This window comes from Pteropus vampyrus, unplaced genomic scaffold, assembly GCF_000151845.1.
Source record: "Pteropus vampyrus isolate Shadow unplaced genomic scaffold, Pvam_2.0 Scaffold36, whole genome shotgun sequence".
Lineage (NCBI taxonomy): Eukaryota > Metazoa > Chordata > Mammalia > Chiroptera > Pteropodidae > Pteropus > Pteropus vampyrus.
Window position 1 is genome coordinate 9,066,260 of NW_011888817.1, and position 12,291 is coordinate 9,078,550.

A 12,291-nucleotide genomic window follows, 5' to 3' on the forward strand; every position below is an offset into this window, starting at 1 on the left:
ACCATGATCGTTGCACCTAACACTTTCTGCTGTGTTTGCTTAGTTACTTGCCTGTCATTTCAGGACTAAAGCTCCTGGAAGTCATGACCCTTGCCTGTCAAGCACTCATCCACCTCCTCCCACCTGGCAGAGTGCCTGGCTTATAATAGATCCACAGCAAATTTTTTTGCCATTTTTGTGAACAGTCTTTTTTTAAGACAAAATTTACATACAATGAAATGTACAAATCTTAAAGTGTATAATTCTTTGAATTTTGAGAAGGCGTATACACCCATCTCCCATCAAGATACAAAACATTTCTAGCCCCCAACCACCTTTCCACTTTCTTTCACCATGAGTTAGTTTTGCTTGTTCCACAACTTTAAATCAATGAGAAATTAATGAATCAACAAGGCAGGAGTAGGAAATTGAGCTTCTTGCAGACAGTGATTTTTAGTCCTCTGGCCTGGGACTCTTAGAGTTCCTGGGAGATCTCACAGAACATTGGAAGAAAGCTCTTTGGTACCACCACCTCATTTACTTGCTCACTGAAACCTTCCTGGGCCAAGTCTTGTGGCATGTTCTGAGGACACAGAGATGAATTGGACACCACCCCTTCCCTCAAGGGCTCCTAGCCTAGTGAGGAATACAAGGAAGTAAATAACTGACAAATTGGGGAAAGTGGACCAGTAGTAGGGGATTCAGGGAGAGTTAAAGGATGCTGAAGTCTGAGGAGTTTGAGAAAGGCCTTCTAGAAGATCCTGGGTTTTGAAAGATGACAAAAGAGCCAGAAGGATGAGGCATCAGGAAGGCTGTCCAGTTCAAGGGAGCGATATGCAGAGACACAAAGCGGTAAGGTATGCTGGAGAAGCTAGAAACAATTCGGAATGGCTTGAGTGTGAGCTGTATGGTGGAAGTCATGAAAGGCCTCACAGGGCCTCAGAGGCCATGCCAAATCCTTGGGGATTTTACTTCACGAGCACTGGATAGCCTTCTGTGGGTTTTGAGCAGAGAAAGTCAGGCTCAGCTTGATATTTAATGAAGACCACTTGCAGTTGTGTGACGGACCAACTGGAGGTTAGAACTGAGACCAGATGAAGAAAATGCACCTAGAGAGGAAAAGAGTTTTCTTAACAGTCCCTCCAACATTAATGTCAGCCCTAAACTTTGTGACTCCCAGTACAGTGAATTTCTCATGATTCTTAACCCCATTTTACAGAGAAGGCAGCTGATACCCAGAAAAGGAAAGTCACTCTAAGTGATAGAAATGGGAGTAGAGCCCTAGTGGTCACCCCATGCCCAGTCTTCCAGTACCCCCTTTTGTGGGTGAGCTGGGAGTAAAGGGCACTGTTGGACTGTGCCTCCAGGTGGACTGAAGAATGCATGTGGCCACAGGGCGTGCTGGTGAAGCACAGCAAGAATGTCTACAAAGCAGTGGGCCACTACAATGTGGCCATTCCCTCCGATGTCTCCCACTTCCGGTTCCACGTGAGTCTTTTCCCTTGGGGAGGAGGGGAGGGACCTGATCTAGAGAGCAGCAGGATCAGAGGGGCAGGAAGGCGATGTCATAGCAGTATTTCCCAAGTCAAAGAAGACAGTGCACATGTGTAGCACAAGGACAGCCATACAATTGACCACTTTACAACTGTAGCTCACTTGGTAGCAGATCTTCAGAAACATTGGGTGGAGGTGGGAAAAGATGATATAAAAGGAGGGGTTCTTAGTGGTGAAAATAATAAGTATCATTCCTTATTATGTGCCAGGCACTGTGGTAAGCACTTCACATGTACCCTTCCATCAGTCTTTACCGGAACCTTATATATGGGAGAAATGCCGGGGCTCTCCCCATTTTCAGGTACTAAAATCAGTTTAAGAGAGTTTAAGCGTGCCTTACTGGGAAATTTGGACACTGATGGTACTGACACTATGGAAAGGGCTGCTCAAAATCATCTAGGCTAGTGGTTTTATTTTTTATTTCTTTTACTATCAAAATCCTTTTTCCAGCACAGTCATAGACTAAAGTCCAGTATATATAGGACCTTATGGTACTGCTGTATTTGAAAGGGTTGGAACTCCTTTCACTTCCCACTCACCACTGCTTTAGTTTCTGAAATAACCCCTCAGACCTGGGGCTCTAAGGAACACAGTTGGGAGAAATCATTGACCTGTGTGATCTCTTCAAGAGAAAGACCTCTGGCCCAGACAGAAAAGGGATTTGCCCAGAGTCCTGTAGCCTGTCAGGTGCAGAGCCGAGCCTGGCACGCTAGATTCTTGGACTCCCATTTCCTGCCACTTCTACCCTGTAAGCAGCTCTTAAGGTTTAAGTGCCTTGGCCTCTGTGAAACCAAGATCCCCTAGACATTGAGCACTCTTTTGAACTGATCAGAAAATTTTTCTTGAGTCCCTACATCTGCCTTGCCCTATAAACACCAGGTAAGAGTGAGGTATCGCCATATCTGTTGGAAGCTTCTGGCCTAGCTGGCGATGCTACACATGGAAGTAGTGAGTGATTCAGGCTGTAGAGTATAATAGCTTTCCATGCATATGTCATAAGATACTAATTTGTTCAAGTCTTACAGTGCCCAGGAGGATCACATAGAAAAGGGTGTTGATTTTAGACCAGAAAAAGTTTGAGAGAGTAAGACCTCTCAAGAAAAGCTTCCTGGAGGAGGTAGAAGTTGAACAGGATCTTAAACAACTTATGTGGGAAGCAGCAGTCTTTAGACAGAAAGAAAACAAGTCTGCAAGGGACTCCAAGAGCTCGTCCCCTTCACTGGCCCACCCAGCCCTTCTGAGAGGCAGGTTTCCAGGACATACTTGCCAGTTTATGCCTACTCTTTCCTGGGCAGTTCTTTTTCAGCAAACCTCTGCGGATCCACAACATCCTTCTGCTGCTGGAGGGCGCTGTCATTGTCTACCAGCTGTACTCCTTAGTGTCATCTGAAAAGTGGCACCAGACCATCTCTCTGGCACTCATTCTCTTCAGCAACTACTATGCCTTCTTCAAGCTGCTGCGGGACCGCCTGGTACTGGGCAAGGCCTACTCGTACTCAGCCAGCTCCCAGAGGGACCTGGACCACCGGTTCTCTTGAGCTCCAGGGTGACCCCAGGGACAGCATTCAGGCTGCAGCCAGGGGCTCCCTGGGAAGGGGCTGTTGGGGAAGAGTGGGTGAGGGGCAAAAAAAGAACAACAACAAAAAACAAAAAAAATCTACCAGAGCTTTGTATTTTTGTTACATACTGTTTCTTTCTTTGATAATTGATGTGATTATGAGGGGGAAAAAAAGTCCTATTTTTATACTCCCAATAAGCCTGTGTCCTGTATTTCTTTCCCTTCTTGCCTATCACACAGTGTAGAGGTGTGGGATTCTGGGACAGGAAGCTCCACATGTGGCTTCTGGGGCCCCTGTGGGTTCTGCCTGCTCCAGTGGAGAAATGAGGCACCAGAGGTCATGGTAGTATTGATTGCTGCTCGCCGAATGCACACTGTGTACCAGATGCTGCTCTATGTGTATTACAGGCATTTTCTTAATCCAACTTTTATGAAAACTGTAGGAGGTAGGTGCTGTCACTCCTAATCCATAGATGAAGAATGAGTTTAGAGAGCTATTGTGACTTATCCAAGGTAACACAGGTAGGAGGTAGAGCCCGGTCAAAAACTTTCCAAAAGATGACAGGCACTGCTATCCTAGCAGAATGTGATGTTGTGATCCAGCATGCAGTCACTGAGACCTTGCTCTGTGCCAGGTGTTGTAGATGGTGAGGATGCCAAGACACAGAAACAAGTCATACTACACTGGGGTGGGTGTAACAGTTGCAGGTACAGAGTAGCACAGGGAGAAGAATGTTTAATGCTCTCTGAACTTCTTGGAGGAGGATGGATTGCCTGAGTTGTATCAGCTACTTCCTAGGTGTACAAGAGGGGAAACACACTTCCAGCAGGAAAAAGGGCACATGCAATTGCACAGAAATTTGGAACATCCTAGTGTATTTGGGGAGGGTAAGCAGAATGTGATTCCCAGAGCTGAGAGGATAAAAGTGGGGCAGGGGTGGGGTGAAGCTGGAAAGGTCTGCAGGGGCTGGATCAGGGAGGACGAATGGCTCTAGACTATGGAGGGTTTGTGAGCAAGGCCAGTGCTAGAATGGAAGCATAAAGCTGTTTGGAGGGCCAACCTGGCTTCTATGGAGCATATAGCTCAGGGGCTGGGAAGAGAGGAGACACACAGCCACTCATCTAGCCTGCCTGTGTTCCCTGAGCATTTTTTGACTACAGGATATGCAACTGAGTCCACTGCAGTGTACGAGAGGCAGGGAATGCAGCAAATGTTTTCGGTGCTTCTAGTGAGGCAAGCATTGTGCTAGGCACAGAGACAGATACAGAGGTAAGATACTGTTGAGGTAAGAATTTCTAAAAGCTGTAGAGAATTTATGCAAGTTTATTTGAGCCAAAACTGATGACAATGACAGGAAGCAAGATCTCAAATGCTCCAGTGAATGGCAGTTTTGCAGTTTCATTTATGCACTTGGAATTAGGGAATATAAGATTACATGAAGATGGAAGAAAGTAAGGTACAGGATAGTTAAGATTATGTGCTCCCTTGAGGGCGGTTATGCCTTCGAGAGGTCTGAAAAAGGGGATTACTGTGGCATTTCAAAAGTGTTAACCTAAATGCACAAAAACAATGGACAGGGCTTGCTTAAGGCAAAGATAAACATTTTACTAAAAAAGTTATATGACTGCCAACCACGACCTGCCCAGTTAGGAATTTATGATCAGATTACCCTGTGAGGTTACTTTTGGTTAAATCTATTGCAGTGCCTCTTTTTTTTTGTCTGCAATACTGTCTCTTCCATAGACAACCTTGAGAGAGAGACACACCTTGTAAGCAAATTAGGATGCTAAATGCTGAGGAAAAGGTGTGCCCAGGGCACTGGGGAATGGAGAGGTTAGATACCCCTGACTGGAAAGAGGTTTTTTGAAGGAGGTGAGGGCAGAATTGGGTTTTGAAAGTGAGTAGTTCACTTTCCCATGGTCAAGGGGGAAAGGAGGGCATTACATTCTAAGCAGAGGGAACAGCATAGGCAAAGGAACCAAAGATTTCAAATATGGATGGAGCCTGGGTTGCCTGGTGGAGAGTAGCTCAAGAAGCCAATAAGGAGCAGACTGTGTGTCAGATTGACATGTTTGGGCATTACCTAAGGGCAGACAGTAGGAAGTTGCTAAGCAGAGGAATGACATGATAAAGTATCTCCTTTTAAAGAGAGAGTGGGTACAAGTGGGATAGCCTGGAGGCAGGAAATCAGTGGGGAGGCAGACAAAACAGACCAGGAGAGAATGAAGAGATCAATATAGAGCAGTGGCAGTACTCCCTTTCCTGACCTTGAGTTCTAGAGTTGGCTTTTTGAATTGTTTCCCTTATTGGGCCAGGCATACTACTAGAGTTGGCAATTTGTTGTGACAGGACCTGGATGTCTAGGTCTGTTATTCTGCTTCCAAAAGACAGCTCTCTCTAGGGACCAGTGACTTGAAGACATAGCCTTTGTGGTGAGGTGGGAAACAGGAGGACTGGCTTGTCATTATGCAAAAAGAGAGGCCAAATGTATACCAGCCATAAATCCCATGATTCAAAAGACACGAACACACAGAGCTTCAATTTCTTCATCTCTAAAAGGTGAGATCATTTCCCATGCTTTGTGTAACTCACAGGCCTGTTCCTTTGTTTATTCATTCAACAATTATTTGTGGAGCACATACCATATACCAGATTCTGTACTAGGTGCTAGAGATAGTGAAGAACAATACAGAACCAATCCCTTCCCTCAGCTTGCTGTGAAGATAAACGAAATAGCTTATAACTATAAAGCGCTGCACCAGTCTCATTATTTTTATACTTTTTAATCTCACGATAAGATTATAATCCCATTTACTCTTGATGTATTTATTTCCTTACCTCTATATCCTTGAGCAAGTCACTTCCTCTCTTCAAATGATGTCTTATTTATATCCAGCTCAGGGTCTATGATTGGCTTTATGAAAGTAACGATTATTTTCTGGGAGAAAACATTTCTAGTGGAGGAGACCTCACTATAAAGAGGAAACAGAAGCAGAAAAAGCTGAGAACTCCTGGGCACGCTTTCTTTAGTAGGTATTCTTCCCAGTCTCTCTCCAGCCACCTCTTTTTATATTCCATCCCTATTCCGCACCTTTGTAGCTGCGGTCTCTTTAAGAGCGCTCCTCTGTGTAAACTAGGCTGAGGGGTTGAGCGCATTTCTTCCTAGGGTTGAATGTTAAGTTGTTTGTCCGTTTCGGGCTGCCGTCCTGCAGGTCCGCCATATTGTCTGCTGAAGCTGCCGCTGAAGCTGCCGCCGCTGCCGCCGCCAAGTAGAAGCGAGCGGAGCCGCGATGGGTGAGTAAGGGAACCAGGCAGCTGGGGACTCGAGCTGAGGCCGTTTCGAGTCTTGGGGTTTGGCGGCAGCCTGTCTCCAATTCGCAGATAATGTCTGAGGCACCTCCAAATAGGTTTGTGGGAGAAGCCAGGCCGGGAGTGCTGCTCAGGCCAGTTTGGGGCCGGGCTAGGGCCCATGAAGGGAGCAGTCTTCGGGGGCTGGTTCCGGGAACACGTAGCCACGCCTGTGGCCCCCACGTGGTGGCCTTGGGCCGGAGCCCAAACGTTCTCGGGGGCTAGAAGGAGGCTGACCCTGCAACCTGCTTGGAGACTGTAGCTGGGGGACGGGCTCCCCGCCGCAGGCCCGGGCGGCGCCAAGGGAGCCTCCTCCTGGCGTGTGTTTGACTGACGCTCGTCTTGACTGGATTCAGTGGCTCTCCTAAACTCGGAGAAATCCTACCTACGTCGCGGTTACAGTCTTTTGGTGAGGGGACGCTAAGTGAGCCAGCTCCAGGCCTGTAACCAAGGGCAGCCATGCCAGAGACAGCCTGGGTTGCTGAAGGCCGGGAGAACTTCCCAAACCGAGGTGAAAAGGGGTGGTTCGGTTGTGTTTAGAGTGACAGCCTTTGTAGTGGTAGATAACCAAAGACTAAGCAAGACCTTATGGCCCTATATAGGTCGGGGACTTCATGTTTCTGGGTCCTGCCCTGGTTAGGAAAAATGGAGCGACCTGTTGCACTTTCTGAAGGGATTCCAGCTGGCAAGGCTTGTGCTCAGAAAAAGTACGATGGCCAAGCCTTTGGACTTAGGAACAGAAACATCAGTTGTCTTTCCTCTCAAGCAATAAAAATATCAAATTTGCTAAGCTCTTCCTATATGTAGGCATTGTTCTGGGTGCTTTACATGTCACGTTTTACTTAATATGCACAACCTAATGAGATAGATACTGTTGTTATCCGTTATTTTACAAGTAAGAAAACTTGAGACTTAGAGAGGTAAGGTAACTTACCCAAGGTCACACAGTTAGTGCCTAAACCAGGGTGATCACTCCAGAGCCCTAATTCATAGCCTGGCCCCCTAGTGGTTGGGTTGGAAAAGAGGGAGAGAAAGATTTTAACCCTAGGCAAAATTGTAAAGGTGGTTTTTTTTGCTAACGGGCCCACTTTGAAATGTTTAGTTCGAACAAACCGAAAAACTGCAAATCGAATTGTTTACCCCAACTATTGTTTGTATGTGTGTTGGGGAAAGCTAAATTAGACTCTGAGATTGAGTTTTGTAAGATACCTGATTCTGAGGAAACATAAATTATTCCCTTGAACTGCCAAGGCAATGACTGTAGAGTCAGATCTGGCATTATAATTCTGTCACTTCCTAGCTGTTGTCCAGAGACGTCACTTATAAGTCAAATGCAGCGATACATATGGAGAGTATCTAGCTCAGCCACAATAAATGGTTTTTTTCCCCTTTCTGTGCCTTCATTTCTTCATCTCTAGAAAGAGGGGAGGACACAGTGTCATAAAGGTGTTTGAGGACTAAAGATAACACAGTGTTGGAAGCCTAGTAAGGACTCTATAAATATCAGGACAGATTCTTTTCCACCTTCAGTAATGTTAGTTCCTTTCTCTTAAGCACTCTGGTTTCCAGAATGCTCCATTAAGACTGACAAGCCTGTCTTTGTAACTGGTTTTTTGTATCAATGAAAAAATTTAGGGACTTTTATGTTATAGATTTTGTTTGGCCTTCAGTTTCAAGAATGTGTGGTGCTTGAAGGAGCTAATGTTTAGTTTAAAGTTCAGTGAAATAAATTTGGTGGTGATTTACTCAGTTTTTGCAGATTAAGAAACTACCTCAATAGATAACACAGCTAGTAAACAGCAAAGCCAGAAGTAAGATTCTTTCCCATTTTGCTGCATGTAAACCTCTTAGAATACTTAAGGTGTGAAGTAAAGTAGTCCTTTTCTGGTAGACTTTGAAGTAAAAGTTCTTCACTGGAGCAACAAAACCTGACCAGGGTCCTGAAGGATATTTTTAGTCTAGAGGCAGGTGTCCTTCCCTTTTCTCTCCAACTCCATTTCACGTACCTCTCCCCTTTCCCACCCTGTCGTTCTGAATGTCCTGCTGTTGGTGAGTTATTTTTGTTGTTTTTGGTTTTGGCCAATCCTTATACCATGGAAGTGAAACTACTGTAAGGATACATTAATCCTAACATCGAAGTCAAGGTGATTTGGGTTATCCTCATTTATAAATAAGTAAACCGAGACTTTAAGATTAGGTAACTAATCCAACACTGGTGATTTAGGCCCTTTGAGTCCTGGGGACACAACACAGCCCCATCATACCTACGTGAATCTAGAATCTATTTCACTACCACTCGGTGTCCTCTCCTTGAGCTCTGACCTATATCCTGTGCTCTTGTGCCAAACTTCACTAGCCTTAACAGACTTTTGTAATGATTTCACTGCCATTAAGAACCCTATGGGAGTGATCCTTGCAGCTATGGAAGTTACTTATTCTAACCCTCTCTAGCAGAGACCATAGCCTCTCAAGACTAAGTGTTGGCAGACACTGGTGGTTTTATCACCATTCCTGCCACCTTGCTAACCAGGAATCCGACAGCCTCTCCCCAGCACCAGGGGTAGGTCTTGATTAATGTAAACTCTAAACCAATCATCGTAATTTTATCTATTGGCAGTGATTGATTTAGGCATGGACATGTGATGCAGTTCTGACTAATTAAATGTAAAGGGAAGCCTGGATGACTTCTGAAAAAGCTTTCCTTACTTAAGAGAGATTTGCTAGGCTTTATTTTTTGTCAGCTTATATTTTAACCCAGATATCACCAAAGTGTGAGAGCCTCAAAAAAAGAGAGATGAGAAAGCTATAATAGCCAACACTTATATAGAACTTCCTATGTGCTATGTACTAAGTACTGTAATATTAAAACATTTAATTCTCAGGTTCTCATGTTCTAGTTCAGGAAATTGAAGCCCAGAGAGGTTCAGTAACTTGCAAAAGGACAGCTAGTAAATAGAGAAACCACTTACTCAGGTAGCACAGTTCTATCCAAAACATGGGCTGTGAAGGACAGTGTTCTGCCTCGTGAAAGGAAAAAGCCCTTTCTGACTCTGAAATTACAATTAGTAATGCTGGAATCATGAGGCAAAATTTAAAAGTAAGAGCAGACAGTTCTAAGGGTGAGGATAGAGAAGATGGAAAGAATCTGATCTCTTTATGATGTTTTTTGAGCAACCAAACTAGCCAACTTCGAAGCTATCCTATCTCTGGGCTTAAATAGGACACTGAAGACCACTTCTAATTTGCTTTTGGGTGCAAGTAACAAAACCTTTCTAACTGATAACCCTTCTGGGTCAGGAAGTAATTTAGCCCATCTCTTCTTTTAGTTTCTCTCCAGCCTTGCCCACCTACCCCACAGTTCATAACAACTACTTGCAGAGAGGGCACTAAACTATCAGTCACCACCTAAGTATCTCACAAGCACTGAACTCACTACCCGTTCTTGGCCTGCCTGTCCTACGTTTTTGTTAATGGTGGGACCATTGGCCCAGACACAAGGACATAAGATAGAAACCTTATCCATCTTTGATCCCTTACTCTCTTCTTCCCTTTCTTTATTGGCAGTTGTTGGGTACTGTGTGATCCCATTACTGAGGACTTCCCTAAATTGCTTTTTCTCACAGCATAGTTCAACAAAGTATTCTATAGTCTTTAACTTTACTGAGTCTCAGGCTCCTCCAAGTGAAAATATGGATAATACTATTTATTAATGTTGTTAGTGAAGATCAGTGAATTACTAGATATCAAATATATTGTAAATTGTAAAGATGTTATAACTTTGGAAACCCTCCAGATCTCTTCTATAGCTTCTACTACCATTACCAGTTCTGCTGCCGCAACGTTGCTAAAACGCCCATTCAATCTTGTCACTCTCCTCAGTTCAAGAACCTTCATGGACTCTTCTTATTGTCTACAAGATAATATCATAACCCACAGAGTATGATATTCAAGGCCTTCCTATTGACTTTACTAATCTTATTCTTTTGAACATTTATCCACATATCCTGCATTCCACTCAGACTATCTCCTTCATACTTTCCTATGGAAATCTTGCCTTTCTTTCAAGATCTAGTTTAAATACTATCTCCTTCATGAACCTTTCCCAAATATTTTATGCCTTCCAAACTGAAAGTGAACTCTCCTTCTAAATTCTATACATAGCCCTTTTCATACTCATTTTCATGTTATTTTTCTGTAATATTCTTTAACCAGTTAGTCTCCATAGCCTCATTTTCCTCAGTTCTAAAATAGGGATAATAGTATCTACCTCATAGGAGTGTTAGAGGTATTAGAGTGTTAGAGCTAATGCACGTAAAGCATTTTAGTATGGTGTTTAGCACATAGTAAATAGTACTTGATAATTGCCATTAGTTACTTAGTGAACAAATAAAGTGCTTACTATGTGTCAGGCCCTATACTAAATATAACGATTGATTTGTCTTTGAGGGGAAGGCAGAAATATATTGTGAATACTTGTCAGAAACTCATACTTTTAGGGGCCAGGCAGGCAACAGTTATTCATTAATTTCAGCAAATGTTTATTGAATGCCTGCTATGTGCCAGGGAGTGTTCTAAGGCCCTGGAAATACAGTGGTGAACAAACCAGACAAAAACCTGTCTTTCTGATGAAATCCCCAGAGTTTAAATTCTAGTAGGTAATAGAATGGAATCAACCAAATGGAGACTGGCAGGCCAACTAGAGAGCGCCCCATGCAGTCTACTGAGCTCTCCCTCCGATTGTCGCCATGGGAGAATGTAGGTGCAGTGTCGCCTTATTGCATGATTTCCCATCCCTTTCCACAATCCCTTTTCCCCTTGAAGTTGGAAATCTGAATTTCACGATATTAATGGATTAAACATTTGTAAATGTTACAAGTTAACTTTTAAAATCTAAAAACATTAAGCAAACCAAAGATAGGATATTTGAGGCCAAATGTAGCTAAGAACTGCCTGTCTTATTTCTAAATTTTGTCTAAATTAATAGTCTGTGTATTTTATAAAATATTTCTTAGTCTGTATAAAAATATATTTTAAAAGGATGAAGACAAATATTTTTAAATGTCTTTCTGATCGTGATATTTATTCAGTAGGTATTATTTTTAAGCTTAATATACATTTGGAGTAAGATGCACAAGAGGTTGTAAATCCATACCTAAAATAGTCTTCTAGATAATTTAAAAATTTTGGCTGACTTAGTTCTAATTAGCTGGTCATTATATTACTTTATTTTGTTTTATTGTAATGCAGGTAAAATTTTGGTACTTAGGAGCTCATACTTCCAGAGACATCAACTCTGCTGGTTTTTTTGTTCCTCTTGTGCTTGCATTATTATCTTTCACTTTCTGGATAGGACTCTAAATCATTTATCCATTTTTTTGATTGTTAATTTAATTAAAACTAGATAACTTGTAAATCTACTTGTACCTGGGCACACAAACTACAATATGATGTAGTATGTTACATATGAATGAACTATTGTCCTCGATTGGTATAACTCTCAGACTTCCTTCCAGAAAACTTGGCCATCTGACTGAAGTTGCCAGTATTAATGGGCATATATATTCATAGACACCCCTGTAATAAAGGTAAAATTTAATAATATTAGTAATTAAATATATTAATATATTACCATATATATATGTGTGTATATATGGTAATATATATATATATTAGTTAAAACTTTTTTTTTTTTCTTCCTGCATCCTAGTTAATCTTGTGTGCCATACTTTGGAGAACAGTATAAAATGATGAATATTTTGGATAGGGCAGTCCAGAGTGCAATGGATGCATATAGTAAGCCTAGGGGAATCAGAGAAGGACATTAAGCTAAGTGAGACCTGACCCATCGACA

The 12,291-nt window shown here is 42.8% G+C and overlaps 2 protein-coding genes and 1 long non-coding RNA gene across 14 annotated transcripts in view; 2 read left to right on the forward strand and 1 right to left on the reverse strand.

Annotated features, from left to right (window-relative positions):
* The window catches only part of TMEM39B (transmembrane protein 39B), a 16,949-nt gene extending 13,660 nt beyond the window's left edge, over positions 1-3,289 (forward strand). For all 9 annotated transcript variants that reach the window (XM_011357830.2, XM_023529294.1, XM_023529287.1 and 6 more), the window contains 2 exons: positions 1,347-1,467; positions 2,829-3,289. In XM_011357830.2, coding sequence (XP_011356132.1) covers positions 1,347-1,467; positions 2,829-3,071 — 364 coding nt within the window. In that variant the 3' untranslated portion in view covers positions 3,072-3,289. The remainder of the gene's footprint in view (positions 1-1,346; positions 1,468-2,828) is intronic.
* On the reverse strand, positions 272-6,212 carry LOC111738194. The gene is made up of 3 exons (XR_002779750.1): positions 5,931-6,212; positions 2,797-3,131; positions 272-1,088 (listed from the first exon to the last, which is right to left on the reverse strand). It is a non-coding gene; the product is annotated as an uncharacterized LOC111738194 (long non-coding RNA).
* A 50-nt stretch (positions 6,213-6,262) lies between these two features.
* The window catches only part of KPNA6 (karyopherin subunit alpha 6), a 37,227-nt gene continuing 31,198 nt past the window's right edge, over positions 6,263-12,291 (forward strand). Inside the window, exon 1 of one of the 4 annotated variants that reach the window (XM_011357831.2) lies at positions 6,263-6,386. In XM_011357831.2, the coding sequence (XP_011356133.1) occupies positions 6,383-6,386 (4 nt within the window). In that variant the 5' untranslated portion in view covers positions 6,263-6,382. Of the gene's footprint in view, positions 6,387-6,825; positions 6,850-6,884; positions 6,952-11,973; positions 12,026-12,291 lie in introns of those variants that run through there. The other 3 variants (XM_023529286.1, XM_023529284.1, XM_023529285.1) reach the window with 3 other exon arrangements.